At 42.8% G+C, this 19,826-nt stretch overlaps 1 protein-coding gene across 1 annotated transcript; it reads left to right on the plus strand.

Annotated features, from left to right (window-relative positions):
• The first annotated feature begins 1,019 nt into the window (after window positions 1-1,019).
• On the plus strand, window positions 1,020-15,753 carry tmod2 (tropomodulin 2). Its single transcript, XM_035627871.2, has 10 exons — window positions 1,020-1,172; window positions 5,650-5,871; window positions 7,064-7,220; window positions 11,459-11,581; window positions 11,824-11,892; window positions 11,975-12,105; window positions 12,195-12,302; window positions 12,403-12,546; window positions 12,945-13,089; window positions 13,691-15,753. The coding sequence occupies exons 2-10, from the start codon at window positions 5,746-5,748 to the stop codon at window positions 13,720-13,722; spliced, it is 1,035 nt and encodes a 344-aa protein (XP_035483764.1). The 5' UTR covers window positions 1,020-1,172; window positions 5,650-5,745; the 3' UTR covers window positions 13,723-15,753.
• Window positions 15,754-19,826: the final 4,073 nt, after the last annotated feature.

The raw sequence follows: 19,826 nt of genomic DNA on the forward strand, positions 1-19,826 counted from the left end.
ACAATAAATAATATGATAAAAAACAATAAAATAAAAGTCTTAAGATTGTACTTATTTCATATTATGTTCTTGATTGACAATTCAATGCATGTGATCAGTTACATAATCACTTGAGAGTTACACATAGAGTTCACTAGAACTTTGTTGTTAGCAGGAGCAAGTCTATTGATAAATTTTTAATATTCCTCACTCTCAGCAAAGAGCTCTATTAGCACTTTAGAGCATTCGTGCATGTATTTTCCTTTATTCTAAGCTCATTCGTTGTTGTCAAGTAGTCTTGAGAGCTCTCAGTACATTGCAACCTCTTTAGCTAATTACTATCAATCATTTGATCTTGGCTACAGGCTACTGGTGTACAGTATGTTTCAGCACCCAGACTCTCCCCAAGATTCAGTGTTACATGGACGGCATTGTGTAACACTGTCTGCACATGTTGTGTGAAGCAAGAGGGAACATGAAATTCTATCTCCACTATTGTGTGACACAGTGCAGTAAAAGTGGATGAGCTCTCCTTGATCTCTAAAGTCAATGGTAAAGTTATAGGTTGGGAGAAAACCCCACTGGGTTCTGTGTCCGTCTTTGTAAAAAGAGAAAAGACAGAAAGTTTAATTTTACATACACGTGAGAAGGAGATGAGGTATTGAGAAGCCAGGGATACAAGACTGAACACACAAATCACTCACAACTTTCACGCACAACTTTCAAATTTAAAAAAAACAGTTGACATTAACCTGGTATCACGATATTGTGTGTCATTAATTGCTTCAATCTTGATCACTATCATTCTGTTTCTGACAAATGTTTATTTTCTCAAATTGTAATAATAGTATTGAAATAAGAGTCTTCCTTTCTTCTTTCAATTTTAATTTAATTACGTTTTTATTTTTGGTCTTATTTAATAATAATTTAAAAAAAAATCAACTTTTGTTTATTTTATCTTATGATTTCCAGCCTCTCAATCTGATTGGTCCTCCTAGTTAAACAGGGCGGGCCTTGCAGACTCGCTTGCCTATTGGCTCGATCAGACGTCACTCGCAGAACTTTCCGCTGCGCTCTCTTCCTGTGTTACCGCCCTGGGGCTCAGTGAGAGGAATCAAGCGCTGGACGAGTCGCTTTCTCTGGGAACTCTGGTCTCGTTTGGACATTCATTGGCTCTGTCCCGTTGGCCTCAGGTAAGGGAACAGATAAGCTCGCGTATTTTGGTGCTTTTCACACCCTGTCACTCGCTCTGTAGCCGGCTGCACTAAAGCTAGAACTGCTAGCACATTGACTGGAGGGGCTAGCGTGTTAGCTAGCCGCTAGCCGCGTCCAGTCGGGGCTGACTCCCCTCGACTGGCCATCGCCGCATCCGACAAAATGTTGCCGAGGAAAGTGTCCGACGGACGGCTCGGTTTTGGCTCGAACTGTTTCTCGTCTCAACGAGCGGCGACTGTAGCCGAGCGGCGGCAACCGAGAGCCGCACGAGCGAGCAGGTTATCATCAACATGTCAGGGACGCGTTAGCTGCCGTCGCTCCTTTGCTCGGCGTGTCAACGGGAGGTGGGCGAGGCGGCTCAAGTGGTCGTCATTCACTCGAGGTATTTGAGATCGACACCACGGCGAGTGTCTCCTAATGGATCTCGTCTCTGTCCGGTGTGATGAGGATATTCATATGAGTCTTTTATTGAAGGAGCGTGTGCGTGGTGGGGGGAAGGCTGTGGCGTTGGCAGCAGCACTACTGGTTAGTTTGTGGGAAGGTCAGCAAGGCAACTGACGTGTGTGTGTGTGTGTGCGTGCGTGCGTGTGTGTGTGTGTATGCGTGTCCGTGTGTGTGTGCGTGTGTGAGTTTGTGTGCGTGTTTGTGTGTGCGTGTGCGCGTGCGCGTGCGTGTGTTGACAAAGGTATGTTTGACCACCAGGGCTCAGTGTTGAATGAAGGGTGTGGTTCAGGTCTGAAGGAGGACGTCTGCAAAACTTCCCTCTGGCCTGCTGAAGCTGTGGAGCAGGTATTGAACGAGTGGAATGTCCTGGTGACTGCTGACACTGCATCTCTGGCGATGTTGGCGTCGTCAGCGGCGCGGTGCTGCTGCAGATAAACAGGCTCCTCAGATTGGGTTTTGTTCAACCTGCATACCTTTCACTTTGAGGGCGAAACCTGGCTGCGCGTGTCCACTTTCACTCCCGGTGTAATGCAGCCACAGTGGTGAGTGGCTCTTATCAGCTGTTCCTACGGTGTGAAAGGGCCAATCTTCCTCAAACCTTTTTTGTTTTTTCTTCCAAAAATTCATACTCTAGCCTTTGTGAGTCTTCGCTGAGCCTGATATCTCCCCCAATGAAATCTGTTCTCACTACATGATAATGTCAGCGAGCTGCAGCCAGAACATGTTCTTAAAGAAATCATGCTTGAGAAACACCCCACGTCCTGTCTGGCCCTTACCAGCATCTGTATAAGAGAAGGAAAAAGAGCTGAGTGAATGGACAACATAAATGTTGATTGTTTTCTTTCTGTCACTTATAGTTTCAGTGACTGTTAAATTGAACAAAACTACAGATCTAATTTAAAACAACCACTACTATTTAAATACTTTTTATTTGCCTAACAACCATTTTTTGTTTGTACTTGTTTGTGTATTGCAGTGAATAGATCTTAGTGACAGCATGATCAGACCCTCCGTTGTTCTCTGTCTCCTTCCATGTGTTTTTCTATAATGTATTGACACTTAGGAGGATGCACATGAGGAGTACAGAGGAGAAATGAGAAACAGCAGGGTGGAGAGACAGAAGGATAGATACTAAAGCTGGAGGAGAGTGGGCGAGAGGAGGAACTGCCTGAGACTCTAGTCCCATGGTGTATCAGAGCTGGGTCATTCTAACTATAGTCTTTCTGTGCGTTTCTGGGGTGGTGCTCTGTAATAATGTAATAACCAGCCAGGGTTTCCTGTTCATCTCACTGAGCTGCTCGTCCAGCTTCTGCCTCTCAGATCTAAAGTAGCACATTCAAATGACAGAGTTAAACTAAAGTTATTTGTGCAGGCGAAGGTATTATTTCCATATTAGAGATAGAGATATCTGGGATGATGTCTCATATCGTATTTTAAATGACCCCAATAATGGCGTGTATTCATTTATTTATTTTCAAGACGATGAAGCCTGACCCTTTGACCTTCAACATGTTTAGACACTTGAACATAGGTGCAAGATTTATTGGAGATGCTGATGACAAAGATAGAAACAGGTATTTTACAATTCACTGTCCCCTTTTCTGTGATTTAATACCTCGCAGAATGCCATCCGAATTTTGGTCTTTCAATGCACACATACAGAACATGAGTATATATATTTTTTTGTAAATTTAGCTTATGGGCTTTCATAACGTGTACCCAACAGTAACCCAAGTGCAAAGGTCACTGAAGGAGGGCTCAAGGTGAGTGTAGAGTGCAGACAGGTTTGCAGTATTATTGGCTTTGGGCCATCTGTTGTTGTCTTGAAGGATTAGCGGAGAGAAGAAGGAGAAAGGAATCAATCAGATTGGACTAATGGATCCGCTCAGTGTCTCCACCCCAGCCCTGAGCCCACTCATCGCCACCATTATCGCTGTCTGCATGCTACATTACTCTTCAGCCTGCACGGCCAAAAGTACCAGGCCTCGCTGTAAACGGTGGCCTGCTGTCCTAAATGGTGATGAATTATATGTCAGTTAAGCGAAAAGTGTTTATGAGAAAGTGGAATAATGTGGTAAATGGTGTTTTTTTTAAGCTGATCTTGTCACAAGTGCATTATATGTGTGTGTGTGTGTGTGTGTGTGTGTGTGTGTGGGGGTGTGTGGGTGTGGGTGTGGGTGGGTGGGTGGGTGTGGGACTTATGCTTATCCCTGGCTTTGGGACCCCTGCTTTTTCCAGATCCTTGCTAGAAATGTCATCACATCACTGGTCTCTGCACATCTCACAACAGTATGTCTGGGCAAGTCTCCCATTGGCTAGAAAAGATTTGAAAAGTAGATTCTGAAAAACCTGGCACGCTATGAAGGCAGAATTTATTAATGCATTTTTTAAATCAATGAGCAATAAAAAAAGCTATATGTTTTTTATGTGACCAGTCTCATGTCATCTCAGTATTAATTGTAAAAGATATCACTAGAAACAAATCCTGGTGCTCTTCATGAAGTCCACACACAACTGCTGTAATGGTTGGAGCACACAGAATAGTTTTCACATGATTTGGATGCTTGGGTTAATCTTTAATCTAAATTTTTCGTCATTTTTTAAATCTTATTTGGATGTTTGCCGGTACTCTACCAGTTGAGTGCGGTGTGTTGATATCCAGGATTTTCTTCTGAAAGCTTATAAAAATTTAAGTTTGATATTTTATTTTACAGCCTGACATTCTCATTTTGGCCAGACTTTTGAAGAAAGTTGAAATTTTATTTTGCCCTCTTTACTTTCTACCACACTTATCTCAGCTTCCTCGCAGCTTCATTGGCTTATCTCATCTGCTCCAGAAGCTCTGATAATATCTGACAGGAGCATTTTAAGCTGCTGCGCAGTAGAGCATTAGGGTGAGATTATTATTGCAGATCATTATGTTCACACGCCTTTATTGAAACCATCGCTGTTGACATTTTAAGCCCAGCTTGTGAGTGCCCCTGCCTTGCCTCTCCTAATCATTCGGGAGATGGTGCGGGTAGTGGTGGAGGATCTAATGGATGAAGTGAGGGAGAGAATTTGCTCAGGACAGAGCCTGGTCTGTGGAGACGAAGCACTGTGTCAGACTTGTCAGGGAATTCCTCTGAACTGGAGAAATCTCTCAGGCAGTTCCAGGGAAGTGGCACTAAATGTTTAAAGAATCCTTGGCTAAGCCACAGGGTTGAAACCCGGGGATTTTTAAAATCTGCTCTACTCAATACAGTTGACGTGAATGACTTGGGTTTGATGATGGAATATTTCTTTGTAGTCCTGGGCATTATCAGGTAGCAACTGCGATTAAGTACTTGAACCAATTCGGTATATAAACATCGGAACTGTTTTCTCCACCTGGACTGTAGCATGAGCCAACATGCTCTTGGGAAAGAGCGAGTTTCGGCTGAGTTTAAATGTGTGCGCGCAGTTAAATGCATGTGAGCGATTAGGACAAAGACCATCTGTGGAGTGCTGCAGGGACATCATGAGGTCATTCTGTGTTCGGGCTGTGGCGTGGGAGAAGGAACCGAGGCCTCCTCATTTAGTTAAACGGGAAACACACTCACTCCCTAACTCATTCGCGTGTCTGAGTCGTATTTAATCTTAACTGTTGTGATATGGTCCTACTCAGTGTTTTCTCCAGTATTGCCTGCCACTGCTACTGCCACTTAGTCCCAAGAAGGAAAATATGTTCACGCATTTCCATATCCACTTGAGAAAGCTTCTTTTTTACAAGGAGTTTCAGGGTGATTCTCTCAGGAGTGGTCAGATGTTTTTTCTGAGCTTGAGAAAGTTCTTCCTTTGTTCCAGCTGTGTTGTGCGTTGCATCACTGCATGGCTGCATTATCCGGCCCAGCTGTGTTCAACTATTGTTTCACAGGGATGCGATAAACAATGTGTACCTCAGTCTGTAACTACAACGTTTTAGTCAGTTTCAGTAAACGGAATCATCATCACAAATGTTTATTTGTTCGTGTTCCCATGGTTTGTCTTCAGGTAGCCTCTCCTCGTTCCGGAGCAGCGAGCCCAGGAAGAAACAGCGTGGCTGCGGTCTGCTGCTCAGGGTTGACTTAGCAAGCTATAGCGGGCACCATGGCGTTGTCGTACAAGAAGGACCTGGAGAAGTACAAGGATATCGACGAGGATGAAATCCTCAACAAACTGTCGGCGGAGGAGCTCAAACAGCTGGAGACGGCCCTCGAGGAGATGGATCCTGAGGTCAGCGCTCAGCGGGGGTTGGAGGAGCTCCAGGGCTCTTTAAGTGGGAGGCATTTATTGGGAAATGGACAATTTGAAAATGTAAAGACAAATGCTCATAACATCCTTTGAGCTGTAATCAAGTCTCTCAAACATAACTACTATCTTAGACAAAACATTTAAAGAATTACACCTTTTTTGTGCTTAATCACTGAATGTATGTGAATCATAGAAATTTGAAATGGCTGAAGCAGATTGAGGGAGAGGGAATTCACCAGAAAATATATTATACCTCACCATTACGTTAACATTTCCTGGGGTGCATTGAAATTAAAATCCATCCAAATTCCAATCCATGGGTGGATTTTTTTCCTTTGTACCCTCCCACCGGTCCTTCTAGTCTGTACGGTTTGGAGAATAATTTAAAGAGGCCGTCGTGGCTTTAATAACTCTGTCAGCAGGCTGCCAAGTGTTAGTGTTTTTATTTGTGAGCAGAGCTGTAGAGTATAATGAATAAGTAAGTTTAATCCCTCCGGGGCTTGGATGTTTTATTTAAATTCCATCTTAACCCACTGCACACACAGGAAACAGCCAGATGCAGTGGGAAAATAAAAATGTTCTGGATCTTATTACCTAGACAAAGCAATTTTGTGCTCAAAAACAAGAAGATGTTTTGTTTGAAGAGTTGCAATGTGCATAGACTAACTAGACAAACCTTTCTAAATGTCCCCACGTCGTTGTTCACCTCCCTCCTGTTGAATCACCTAGAACTACTTGTCCATAATTGTTTGCATTTTTATGTACGTTTTTTAAAGTCCTTTAAAGGTTGCCACTTAAAGGTTTTGGTTTACATGAGTGGGGTTGATCTAGTTCAGAGTATATGCATTTTCTCTTTTCATGTAACTGAACCCCCTACTGTACATCTGGCATTGATGCCAGCCACCTCACAGGACGCACGGAATATTCTTGCGTTTGCTTTCAGATAGCCAGTTTCTACTTTGTAAATCTACCTTTAAACTATTGTCAGACTAGACAACAGTGTGGCAGCCCACTGGAATATTTCTCCCTTGATGTTCACATTAAAATGAAGAAACCAAATACAATTTAGCGTTTAGCAGTTAATGGATGAAAGCCTTCGGTCCTGTAGTGGTTTGTATTGAAGTCTTCATCAGTGGACGGGGGGCTAATGTGTCTCCTTGTTTCCGCTCCCTAGAATGCCCTTCTCCCAGCCGGTTTACGTCAGAAGGACCAAACCCTCAAGAACGATACGGGAGCCTTCAACCGGGATCGTCTGCTCAAATACCTGGAGAAGGAAGCCATGGACTACAAGGACCGAGAGGACATAGTTCCCTTTACTGGGGAGAGAAAAGGTGTGTGTTCATATTTACAGTCTCTTCAACTTGCATTGACCTAAAATCATAGATGCGTCCTCCACGACATGTTCGAGCGTCCCTCCAAAATTGTCACTGGTATATGTTAAGCCCTAGTGCTAACACACGTTAGGGTCGTACTTCTCAGTTGATGGAGAACCAACGTGTGTTTTTGTGTCTTTATCAGCAGTCCAGACACACGGCAGTAATTACTGCTCTGCTGTCTTTGCATGTATTAGTAATACATGTCTGCTCTTATGCAACATACAGCAGTGTGGGGGAGGTGTGTGTGTCTGTGTGTGTGTGTGTGTACCAGGGGATAAGAGGTAGGGCGTGTCAAAACAGGAGGCAATGTTAGTAATGGATGTCTTGAATCGGTCTATTTATTGATGTTACTCTGTATATTTATTTTTCTCTTTTTTATCAGCCCCCTCCCACTCCCTCTCTCTCTCTCACACACACAAACACATCAGCACCAGGAGAAATCATGTCCGCGGCAGTGGCCCGTTGAAACATCCGTAACGTTTTTGCAGTCCTCTGCGGATACCGCTTTGCTGTGTGCGTTGACGGGCCGACCTTGGTTTTCCACCGTCCCCGTGCAACGTAACAACCATGACTTGATATGTTTGTAGTTGAGCCTCAGGCTGTGTGGGCTTTTAGGGAGAGGCTCTTCAAATTGGAGCCTAAAGCCTTGTTTGAATTGAAGTGATTTCTCAAGTTTTTTGGCTTTGCTCACTGATTGAACGTGTGTAGTGAGAGTCCAGCTGTGGACCTTTGTATCGTGACTCAACTATACGACGGTGTAACGTTACATTGCCATGACAGCAGCCATCATGCTTGTAGACAAAATGGTGCTGTCTTGCTGTCGCTCCAGGATGCTTTTGTATCAGGTGACGGTGCATATTGTTGCTCTGCTGTGATAATCCATTTCAAATTTGTAGAGATCGGGTCGCTGTCTAAACTAGTCCCATACTCCTGTGCAAGGCTTTTGTAGCTGCAACTTGTTTTTAGGAAAAATTCGTGCTTTGACCGGGAGCAGCCACCTTTTATGGTAACCAATGACGTCCGTTGCGTGGATACATTTCCCGTATCAACTGTCCTTTAAAGTTTCTCTTTAAAAAAAAAAAAAAAGAAGAATTCTCGAGAAATGCTCCTCAAAAAAACTTGACAGTCGACACCGCACTTCCTCAGGTCCTAAGTGATCCCCACGCAAAGTTTGAAGTCGATCTGATGAGCAGGCTGTTGAGAAATCAAAGGACAGACAGAAAGAAAGACTGTGCATGTGGTAGTCACTCTGTAGAAGAGAGGAAAATAAAGGAGATGCTTAGGTGACAGCATGACGGGAAAAAAATGGGGGTAGATTAAAAACATTACTGAGTAGAAATGATTTTCCAGAGGAATTCGTCTTGTTGGTATCTCCAGAGATCTGAACAGTACTCCCTAGCTGGAGAGGAAATACAGAACTGACATCTTCCCCCAGACCCAACCCTGGCCTGTTAGAAATTATGCTCCGTGTGTGTGTGTGTGTGTGTGTGTGTGTGTGTGTGTGTGTGTGTGTGTGTGTGTGTGTGTGTGTGTGTGTGTGTGTGTGTGTGTGTGTGTGTGTGTGTGTGTGTGTGTGTGTGTGTGTGTGTGTGTGTGTGTGTGTGTGTGTGTGTGTGTGTGCTGGCGCAAGCGTGTGTGCACACACTATGACAACATGGAAAACTCAAATCACTCTGGTGGTTCCGTGGAATGTGGCTGATTCTCTTCCCCTTGTTACACTCACCCCCTGCTGATAAATAATGTGGTCATGTGTGTGTGAGTCTCCTCACTGTAAAACACACAGATTGTGCCTGCTTATATGCCATGGCAACCACTACAGCCGTTTAGCCAGGTAAATGTTATTATATCTGGTCAGGCCTTATTACTTTTTTACTTTTCTCTATTACTTTAGAAAAAAATGTTCATACCTTCAATTGGTCCTTGATTTCCTTTGGGCTTTGTCAACATCCTTGACATTGCAACGGTCTGGATGGATTTTTGTAGAAGTTGATTAAATGTTGAATAGAAAGATGAGCGTAATTGTTGTTATTAGATTACGTTCCTCCAGTGTTCAGTTTGCTTCTTTCATAATGGAAGAATTACCATTTGTAACAATAATCAGTTTCTCGTAAAGAAAAAAATCCACAAGTATTACTTAAGTTGATTAATAGATAAGTTGAATTGAAGAAACTAATGAGAAACCGTTTCATAATCCAATAATCATGTTGAACCATTTTTAGGCAGGAATGCAAAACATTCCATGTTCGAAGATTGTGAATGCATTTTTTTGCTGTACATGATAGTAAACTGGATATATTTGGCTCTTGCGCTGGGGGAATTTCTAGAGACATATTTCACTATTATTTGACATTTTGTAGACAAAGCTATGACTGGAATATTCCATGAAATAAATGATAGATCGATAATGAAAAAAAACATTTATTTGCAGCCAAACCCTACAAGCCCAACTTATCTGGAAGAGTAAACCAGGGTTAATCTGGTTTGAACTGGTTGTTTACAGCCTGTGTGATTTTTTTCTTTCACGGTCGGACAGACAGACAGACAGACAGACAGACAGACAGACAGACAGACAGACAGACAGACAGACGCTGTTCTTAGTTCCTGTTTTTCCTCCACATGGGTACAAAGTTGTACCCTAATGTGTTTGCCCCATTTAGTCCCTGGTATAGGGTATACAGGGATAAGACTTCAGGCCTTTCAGTGCCTGTGTCCTCTCTGTCCTTCCTCTGAGGGCAGCATGTGTGCCAGTGGGACTGGCACACATGCTGCCTGATGGCTGTATTTACTGTTTGCTGGCTTTCAGGAAGTGCCAGAGCCCCCACTAGGGACCAGTTGGAGCAGTTAGATGTAGGGATAGAGGGAGGGCCCGTTCTTGGGGTGTTTTTGTTACAGGAGACCGGCGTATAGACTCTGGATGGTCTCTCTGCCCCCTTGCAAGCGCTTGTTGCCCCAGCAGTGCAGCTCAGATTAGACTGAAGTCATTGTTCCGCGACTTCCTTCGCTCTTTCCGTTTCTTTGCCAAGATAGGTAACCATGGCAATACCATAGTTATCAGACAGTCGTTGCTGGACTGAGCTCAAACACTGATGGTAGGTTGTGTAAAATAGGAGGAGGCCCAGACTTCTTTAAACAGCACATTTCTGTTCACACTTCTCCTCCTTGTCAGAGTAGACAGTACAATTAGACGCTGGCCGCAACAAGAATTCCACTTGATTTTATCTCATTTTAAAAGCATTTAGTCCCAGTGGAAGTAATTAGTATTTAGTCCACTGTAAACGTGAAGAGCTGTTTTAGTACATGAAACTGGAAAATTAGATCTGATCATTTTCCACAGTTTTCCGTTCACATGTGAAGAACACAGCAGGAGAGATGGCCCAGTCAGACTTGTTCACAACATTCAGGCGAGGGGTGGCGCCTGGGTAGAGTACCCGCCTGCTCGCTTTGAATCTTCCAGAGATTTTCCTACTTTATCCTCACATGGGCTCACTTTGACATTTCCTGGATGTTGGCTGGCAGGAACATTTCCAAAAAATGTCCCCAGCAACATGTGGGGATGTTTACATTCTCACATAAAGCCCCTCTGGATAAGACCTCAGCGAGCTATGGTTAAAAATAAGTCAAACTTGATCTGTGCATCGCATTAAAGCATAAATCATTTAATTGATTTCAGTAAAAGAGCCAATTAGGTGTGTGTTACCATTGTAGAAATTAAAAGGAAGTGCTATGAAATGTGCTACTGCTTGATGTCAAAGAAAAAAAGTAAAATGTTTAAAGACTAGAGATGCAAGGTTTGTTTAATGTTGGTGTTAAACTTTAGTATGTGTAGTGATTATACAGTTTCTTTATCTGGGAAAGTGTCCATTTTGCTTGTGGGCGAAAACACACATATACAAACGCACACACTAACTTGGTGGTCATGTAGTCTTATGACGGTTGCACAAGGCAAGACGAGAGGAATGGCTGTAGAAGAATAATGAGCCACATTAACTGACGATTAGCCGTTGGACATGTTTTATAGAAATGGGAGTGTTGTGCAACATCCCATAAACCGGAGTCTGAGCCTGCGTGGACACACCCTTTCTGTCTGCTGAAAATGTAATTTATAGCCTGTATATTTGTTGTAAGGGCTGAATCATCTTTTTTTTGCGTTTAGATTTTGAATTAAATTCTCCTTTTTTTTCTTTTCTCTGTAGGTAAAGCATTTGTTCCTAAGCAGAAACCAATAGAAACGCGCCAGGAAGATGTCACAACACTCGACCCAGAATTAGAGGAAGCCCTGTCCAGCGCCACAGACACAGAACTGTGTGATCTAGCAGGTGAGAATGAATTAATACCTTTGGAAAATGGCTTTTTAAGACTGTAAAACATAAGCTCCTCTCACCCTGACTGTCTTTCTAATGGCTCTGTCTTTTTACTCTGTGTTAATGGGAGAGTAAAAAGACCCACTGAGCTAAATAAAACCACTTTGACCTCTTGATTTGGTTACCACTCCATTCACACGCGAACACACCGATTCCTCCACGCGGCCACTGAGTGTATGGTTTGCTTTGGTTTGCAGCGATCCTGGGTGTTCACACGCTGGTCACCAGTAGTCAGACCTACGATGGGACTAAAGAAGGCTACAACAGTAAGTACTGTCATAGAATTGAACTCAGGTTATTTCAAAGGTGCCAAAACGATCAACATCTTGACCCCCGTGTCTCCTCTAGATGTGATCAAAGGGGAGAAGATGAATCCAGTGTTTGACGAGCCCCCGAATCCCACTAATGTAGAAGAAACCCTTCAGAGGATAAAAAGCAACGACAGCTCCTTAACAGAGATCAACCTCAACAACATCAAGGTACAGAGGAACACAAGTGTTTGTATGTTGGTCTTTACTCGTCTGTCCCCGGACCAATGGCAACAGTGTGTCTTTGTTGGTTTTTGCAGAACATTCCCATTCCCACCCTGAAAGACCTCGCCAAAGCCATGGAGAAGAACACGCATGTCAAGAAATTCAGCCTGGCGGCAACACGGAGTAACGACCCGATTGCTGTGGTGAGTGGGTGTGGTTTTTGGAGGTTTTAAAATGGCTTTGTTTTACACCTGACAACTTCAAATCTACACCTTTGCTCTATCGTCTGTTTCCTCGTCTCAGGCGTTCAGTGACATGCTGCGGGAAAACAAAACATTGCGAAGTTTAAACCTGGAGACCAACTTTATCACCGGGGTAGGGGTGCAAGCTCTGGTTGATGCACTGCGAGACAATGACACACTCACGGAGATCAAGATAGACAACCAGGTACCAGATATTCCTTCTGAAATTAAATATTATGATGATAATGTGTTTGTTTCTCTTTCTCACTTTAAAAAAAAAATATATATTTCTGTCATTATTCAGGATCTGTGTAGATTAATAATGGGAATACCCTTTTTTTTTAAAGGAGTGGCTTCACGCAGTCTAAAGTAGTAGAAAATGTTTGTGCCGTACACTGTGCAGTTGAAGAAAATGCCAACCAACACAGACCACTGCCCGAATAAAAATTAAATGACCAGTTCAGAGTTTCAAGCTGTGGCGAAAGCAGCTAAACCGTAACCCTGTGGTCTGATTCACTCTCTTTCAGGCAATAAAAGACAAGTGACGTTCTGACTGCGACGCTCAGATCTTTACCTCAGTGTACTTTTGTGCGTGTGTTTCAGAGGCAGCAGCTGGGCACTACTGTAGAGATGGAGATCGCTAAAATGTTGGAAGAGAACAACAGCATAGTGAAGTTCGGTTACCACTTCAACCAGCAAGGACCTCGCTCCAGAGCTGCCGCAGCTATCACCAAGAACAACGACCTGGGTAGGACACACACAAACACAACAATTTGAGATTTGTTTAAACTTGCCCATCAAATTGCCACGAGGGGTCTCATGACAAATTGTGGTGACGTAGCCAGTCTGAAACATCTGTCTTGTCTGGATTTACAACGTGTAGTATCAGTCCACAGTGACGACCTCTGCTCTCTTTTAGCTCCTCCTCCTCCCGTCAGAGCTGCGGTAGCACAGGTCGGATGCATGGGTGTGGTCACAGTGTGTCAGTGCATCGATGATAACAGTGATTTTCTTTCACAGTTTTTGAACGGAGCCCTCACTGCATTAACAGTATGACGATTGACACGGTGTTATATAAAACATACGAGAGTGACGACATCTCACTTCCTGTTTTTTCTGTACATGCTGACACATGCTGTCGAAATAGCTGTAATCTTTGACCATATAGCTCAAGATGACTCACTCAGTGTGTTTTTTATGATAAACTAACAGGCCTGTGGAGGTTAAAGGTTGTGTTGCATGTTAACAGTTCTTGCTTTTTTTTCTTCTTTTTTTTGCATCTGTCGCCCAATTGATTTTGGGAAAAATTTATGCTTTTGTCTCTTTTCCAATCTACTTTTCCCATCTAGTCCGCAAGAAGCGAGTGGAAGGCGACCTGTAGGAGCGGAGCCCGACCTGCCTCCCAGCCAATCCTGTATTTTCATCTCACCATGTGGAATAATTTCAGCCAATGCCCTGGTCTCATCTCACTGTGTGGAAACTTTTAGTCTTGTGCCAAACCGTGGGGCAAGGCGCGCGCAACCAGAACATACATCTGAGAAGAAGGGAAATAACTGGAATTGCCCTCTCCCATACGCTTGTTCATACTTTTTGTTTATTATTATTATGTTGTCATATCGAAGGTGTAAATCTGATTTAGTTTTTAGTCATTTCATTTCAGCTGCTCCTTATTTTTTTTTAGCCTTTATATGATCTGTCCAGACTTTTTACTTGCTCCTTTCCTTTTATACTACGCTATAATCATGTGAAGTAAACATGAACATTATCAAGTAAAAGAAACAACAATAACATGTTTGACTAACATTGTCAAAAGCCCTGTGTCCTCTACCATGATGGGTTTCTGTTGAGGCTTCAGATTCCAGTGGAACTCCTGTATTGATCCAGCAGTTTGTCAGTAGAACGATGGGAATTGCTCAGAGTCCATGACTACTACCGTGTGTGACTGTGCTGCCGTCAGTTACTGTACCATATAGTAATGATCCAGTAATGATTACATCACTTTTCTTGAGCAGTGCGGTTTGCAGGTGTCGTTTGTTGGAGTCACCCTGTTGGGCTGGTGTGTGTGTGAAACAGTTTGTGTGTGCAAGAACTTCCTCAGTTGTTGCTGTTGTCAGCCGATGAGAGGACGCTTGCTTGGAAGTCTGATAAACACAACATAGTGTTGGCTCATCCCCTCATATAATACTGTAAGTATCGGTGAATAATGTTTTCTTTTGTATTACTCCTTTAGTTTTACTCTCACTGAAGATCTTGTGTTGATACGATTTCAGACTCTGATGTTGGTTATTTTCCGACCCCTTATATCTCTTAACAGGAAATTATAGGAAGGCTTGGTATTTCTGTAAAATACAACGGGATGTTAACTCTATTTAGGCCGATGTAATAAATGCCTGCTCAACACGCTGGGTATCTCAGATGCCCAACAATGCCAAAGACTAACAAATGCAGTGCTCAAAATATCAAAAGGTCTCGGTGGTTATTGGTTCAGGCTTTGGCTCTGTCAGCTGCAGTCACTTCTACACAGTACAAACCTGGGCAAGAGTCTTGTGGGTCATTTATTAAAAGAAATTTCAGCTACTATTTCAGTGAGATGTGAGTAACAGTTGGCTTAACGGTTAGTGTCAAACCTCAGTTGTACTTCTAGGGTGCGACTACTCGAGAAACGTTTCGATGGACCCCCCCCCCCCCCCCCCCCCCCCCCCCCCGAAACTTGTGTACAGATCGTAAAATTTACGAAATTTTACGATCCTCCCTCACGAAAACACTTTGACTTGTCGTCCAGCAGCGTCTGAGCAGTGGCGTGTTAATCATTATGTGACAGGTGACAACATGCCATGTGTGCCTCAAACGGAACCTCCTTAGGTACACAAGCCTGCTTCGAGATGGGGATAACCGGACTAAATCAGAAATTACTTGAAACTTTGTAAATACGCATTATGTGTAATAGGAACAGTAGTCTGGCATGACGTCACCACTTATGAACAACCTTTTTTTCTCTCGACCAAACATCCTCACATTCCTGTGACGAGAGTCCTGTGTTTTATATCTGTACTTCTTCCACGATCATATCTGCTGGTGTTTCTTCCCTGACCTTTTTGTTTTAACATGACCGTGCTTTGCTGGTGGACAGTCGAAAAACCGCTTCTTCGCTTGGACCTGTTGATGATAATAATCTGTGATTCTATATTATGTATGTACATTAATTATAAAATGCCATCTCAAACTCGCACATGCGCACACTTTCATGTGTGTACCACATAAATCTATACAACTCACTGCTGAGATTTCTTTTGTACCTGTAAACCTGGGTGTAAGACTCAACATACGGAATATGTACTATAATAAAACCACAAGACTGGTAAAATGCACTGCTGAATATAAGACATCCTCAACAATAAATGTTTTTACATACTTCCCTGTTTTTTAGTTTTGTCTGTCTTTAGAGAAACTTTAAAAAAAACTTTCTGCTAAGGCAGAGATAATTGACCTAATTTCAAAAGTGTATTTTGATTGAAAAATAAATCTTATTCCAGATTGAAATTCACTTTTGGAAAATGCTCTTAGCTTTCAGCCTCATGTAATGAGTCTCATCACTGACCGATGAAGTTTTCTTTTGGTCAATCTATTCCCAAGATCAGTAGTGAAACTTAAAGCTTGCCTCTATTGTAGATTTTCTGTTTATTCATAGTTGTGCCTGACACCTTGTGACGTTGTAGCACGTTATCTTCAATATTTATAGTATGTAGATTTGAACAGAGCTTTTCTGCAGACCACGTGTCCATAGTTATACTTCTTCCCCAGAGTTACTTACAGGGTCGGACTCCGGAGTCGACTGTCTTCGCATTTCTGGGGACTGTGATCGTACAAACTTTGATGGCAGCTCTCCACATACAAGGTGAGGCATGTCACTGAAAATCCAAATTGTACTGTATAACCTGATGGTGGTGCCAGCGGGAAAGTGAGTGGATTAACCAGTAGGACCAAACATAGAGATATTTCAATCAGGCTCTACTGACTGTGCTGCGAGCGTATGAAGCTGGCTTTGGCCAAGCCTGAAGTTCAGACTGTGTTTTTAATCACTGACAGACCGACATTCTGGTTTGGGAGGCGCTCTAGGTGGCGTACGCATGCAGTCTTTAATCAGATCCAGTTTCTGAGAGTGTTTGCACATGCCTGACAGATGATGTAATGGCCATGACTCCATCCCTCGCCGGGTTTCCTGTGCCAAGAGTGCTGCGGTGAGCTGCCGTCAGAGAAATCTCTCCACTGCAGCAGCAGCACTGTGGCCTTGGGCGAGACCTCAGCGGTTCCACCCTGTGAGAATCGAGAGAACGAGAACAGCCGGTTCTCGTCAAGTCTGTTAAACACGGCGGGCGGCATCAATTCAAAGGAAAAATCCCAACCTAGAATCTGACGGCAAAATATACACTCGTGCCCTTATGTAAGTACAGTACAACTGTTCCCTCAGACCGCGACTATTAATATACACCACTCCTCTGCATGTGGAAAAAAATAATAGGCTGTAACTGATATAGCTTCTAGTCCCATGTCTTTATTTGAGGTTGGTCTTTGGAGTGCACTGTCATAAAGGGGATGTTCAGTTTTAAGTCGAAAGGGAGGATCTCTAGCAGTCCTTGAAGATGGAACAATACATGAGATATTCACAGGTCAGATGAAACCTCAGTTTGCATACTGACTGTACATCAACCAATAAGTTATTGCAAAATTGAGACTAGTTGAGTTTAACATCAAACACCAAAGCCAGCTAAAGCAGAGACATAACAAGAAACCTGACAAAGCCATCAGTAACTGACACAAGATGGATGATTTTCTCCTCAGCGCGTCTTGGGGCAGTGTGATTATCCATGATATTAGTGCAGCGGTTGATGTAACGCTGACAAGGATTAAAACATCACTGCAGTGGACGGACTCCAACGACGGAACGGGAGGGGGGAGTGATGCACAGACATGAACTTGTGTCGTCTCATCCTCTTTAAAAATGTCAGTGCACGCACATTGTGCCCTTATCCCCTGACTTCTCACCCTCTGTCCCCTTTCACACTGGGGCCTTTGTTCTTGAACAGGTATGTTCACCTGCTGCAGGATCGCAGGGGGATTACCCATCTGAATGACTGTTGCATTACATTATTACATAACATTCATTTAGCTGATTCGCTTTTGTCTAAGGCGCCTCACAATAAGATGAATGTTGTGGTGAGTCAGCACGGCCAGGCCTGAACAGAGCTCGCGGAAGGTCTGCCTCTATCATGACCTCATGCGTTTGGTAAACAAAGGCTCACAGATTACATAAAGGGGAGAATGGGGAAGGACACGTACTGAACTGGATTCGCAAAGAGCCAAAAGTGGGAATCAATCGTTCAATAAATAAATAAAAGCACTATGCCATTGGTAATATGTTTATTTTAGAGGAAAGTAGGTAACATCCTGAACCGACACCATTATTATCATATATATCATATATACATATAGGCAAGATTTTAACAAATCTGATTTCAAAACCTGATCGTTTACATTCTAGCTTTCCCCCCAACTGCTGAAAAACCCTGAGGGGGGAAAGCTGACATGTTAGCAGCATCGATGTTGACACCGCCTCATACCTGACTGGGTTATGTAACCATTCAGTCTGCATGCAGTGGACCCTGAGACGAAATGCTGTGATTTGGCCAATGTATATTTAGCCTAATAATTTAGGACAAGGCCGACGGATCACTGTTTACATCTGAAGTGGTGGTGGGGTTGTTGCTCTTACATTTGCTCTCAAATTTTAAGTTCAGGCACAGATTGCCCTAATGAAGGAAAAATGCACCCTGTCCTCAACATTATTCCCCTGCAGGAATAAGAACCATCCCCAAGGCAGCCAGAGCAACACTGTTGTATTCATTTCCCTTCCTTTTATTTTAAAAATAGCATCATCATCTCAGCGTCTTAATGTCCAACACATTCTGCCAAGTTAAAGTACCAGTAATATCCCTGATCGTAGTGGAAAAACTGCTAATGGATTATTAGCAGTGCTGTTAAAATAGTGGCTGGCTCTCGCAATTCTCTCTGTGGCCTTCAACATACACTTTATAGAACTTACTGGATGTCTATACCATAACTTTCCACTACGTAAATGAGCGGTTTCCCTTTATCAACTTCTTTATTAGAATCCAGACTAAAAAGTGATGTACTGTGATTCCTTTAACCGTGGTTGGTGATCAGTCTCCTGTAATGGCTTTTCAACAAATCAAAGTAAACCAACCAGTTACATTCAACAAAGAATCTCCCAATTCTTAACACACTTAAATGCAAGTTTTCCAAAGCATCCAATCATCAAGCACTGGCACATTTAACTTCATTTATGTGTCAGAGAAAGTTGAAGGACTGACTGTTTATCAGCTGGCGCCATCTGGTGGTTGAAAATATCGCCATAGAACAAGTGCAATACCAAATAAAGTCCAGTAGGGGTCAGAAAAATAACTTACTGATTTAATATTGTGGAGGTTAGTGAAAATCAACCTGTGGATGTCCTCATTAATCTGCCATTAACCACATGTAGATTCAAAAACTCCAATTTATCTAATACGTTTAGACTAATTTTGTATATTTGTTTGTATATTTGCCTGAAATTGATTTACACCTGAAGTCTTACAAGGCTCCCTGATGTGGCCCTTACTGGCTACTCGGTCCGCTACAGTTAATGAACTAATTGCACTGAATATAATCATTATCTTTCCTTCCATGACCTGCAGGTGCAGTTGGATCAGGAAGGAGGCTCAAGAGTGCGTTGGCATGGTAATGTTGTGTGAGACAGTGTTGTTGCTTCTCCTCCCTCTTTTCATCCAGACTTTGTTTCCTTTGTTTGTGTTTCCCCTACACTAGAAGGAGAAGATATAGGGAGGTCGAATGTAAGTGATTTGATTTCTACTGTCTTCAGTCTGCCTCTTCAATCTCCTGCTGTTGTTTGGACTGTTGATTCAATCCCAGGGGCTCACTGCGGACACAGATTTAAAAAACAATGAACAATTCTGGAGAAAATTTGATCATTTTAGATAGATTTTATTTGTTTTCCTCCACTTAACTTGCTCCCATGTACGTGCATTGTATGAGTCAAGACCAAAGATGAAAAGCAGAAACGACATGAATAACAATCATGTATAATTGATGCACTCTGCTCCCTCCTCCCGGTCTTTGAACTAATACATAAGTTCACCGACTTGATTTCCATTTGAAAATGCCAGACAGTGAGATTACCACAGCGTCATCAATAACCAAGAGAGACTAATTGAATAAATTAATCATTCAGAGATCCCAAATCCATTAGTTGCTCCTCTGTATTTGTTCCTCGGCATATTGGATTTCATGGAGGTACAACCCTGTGCATCCTCGAGTAGCACCTGCAGTCTTTGTGTTCATGTTAAATGATATATTAGTAAGCAATGCATTAGATTAGGTTTTTACATTAATACAACTTGTTCCATTCCT

The sequence above is a fragment of the Scophthalmus maximus genome, chromosome 4 (genome assembly GCF_022379125.1).
Source record: "Scophthalmus maximus strain ysfricsl-2021 chromosome 4, ASM2237912v1, whole genome shotgun sequence".
NCBI lineage: Eukaryota > Metazoa > Chordata > Actinopteri > Pleuronectiformes > Scophthalmidae > Scophthalmus > Scophthalmus maximus.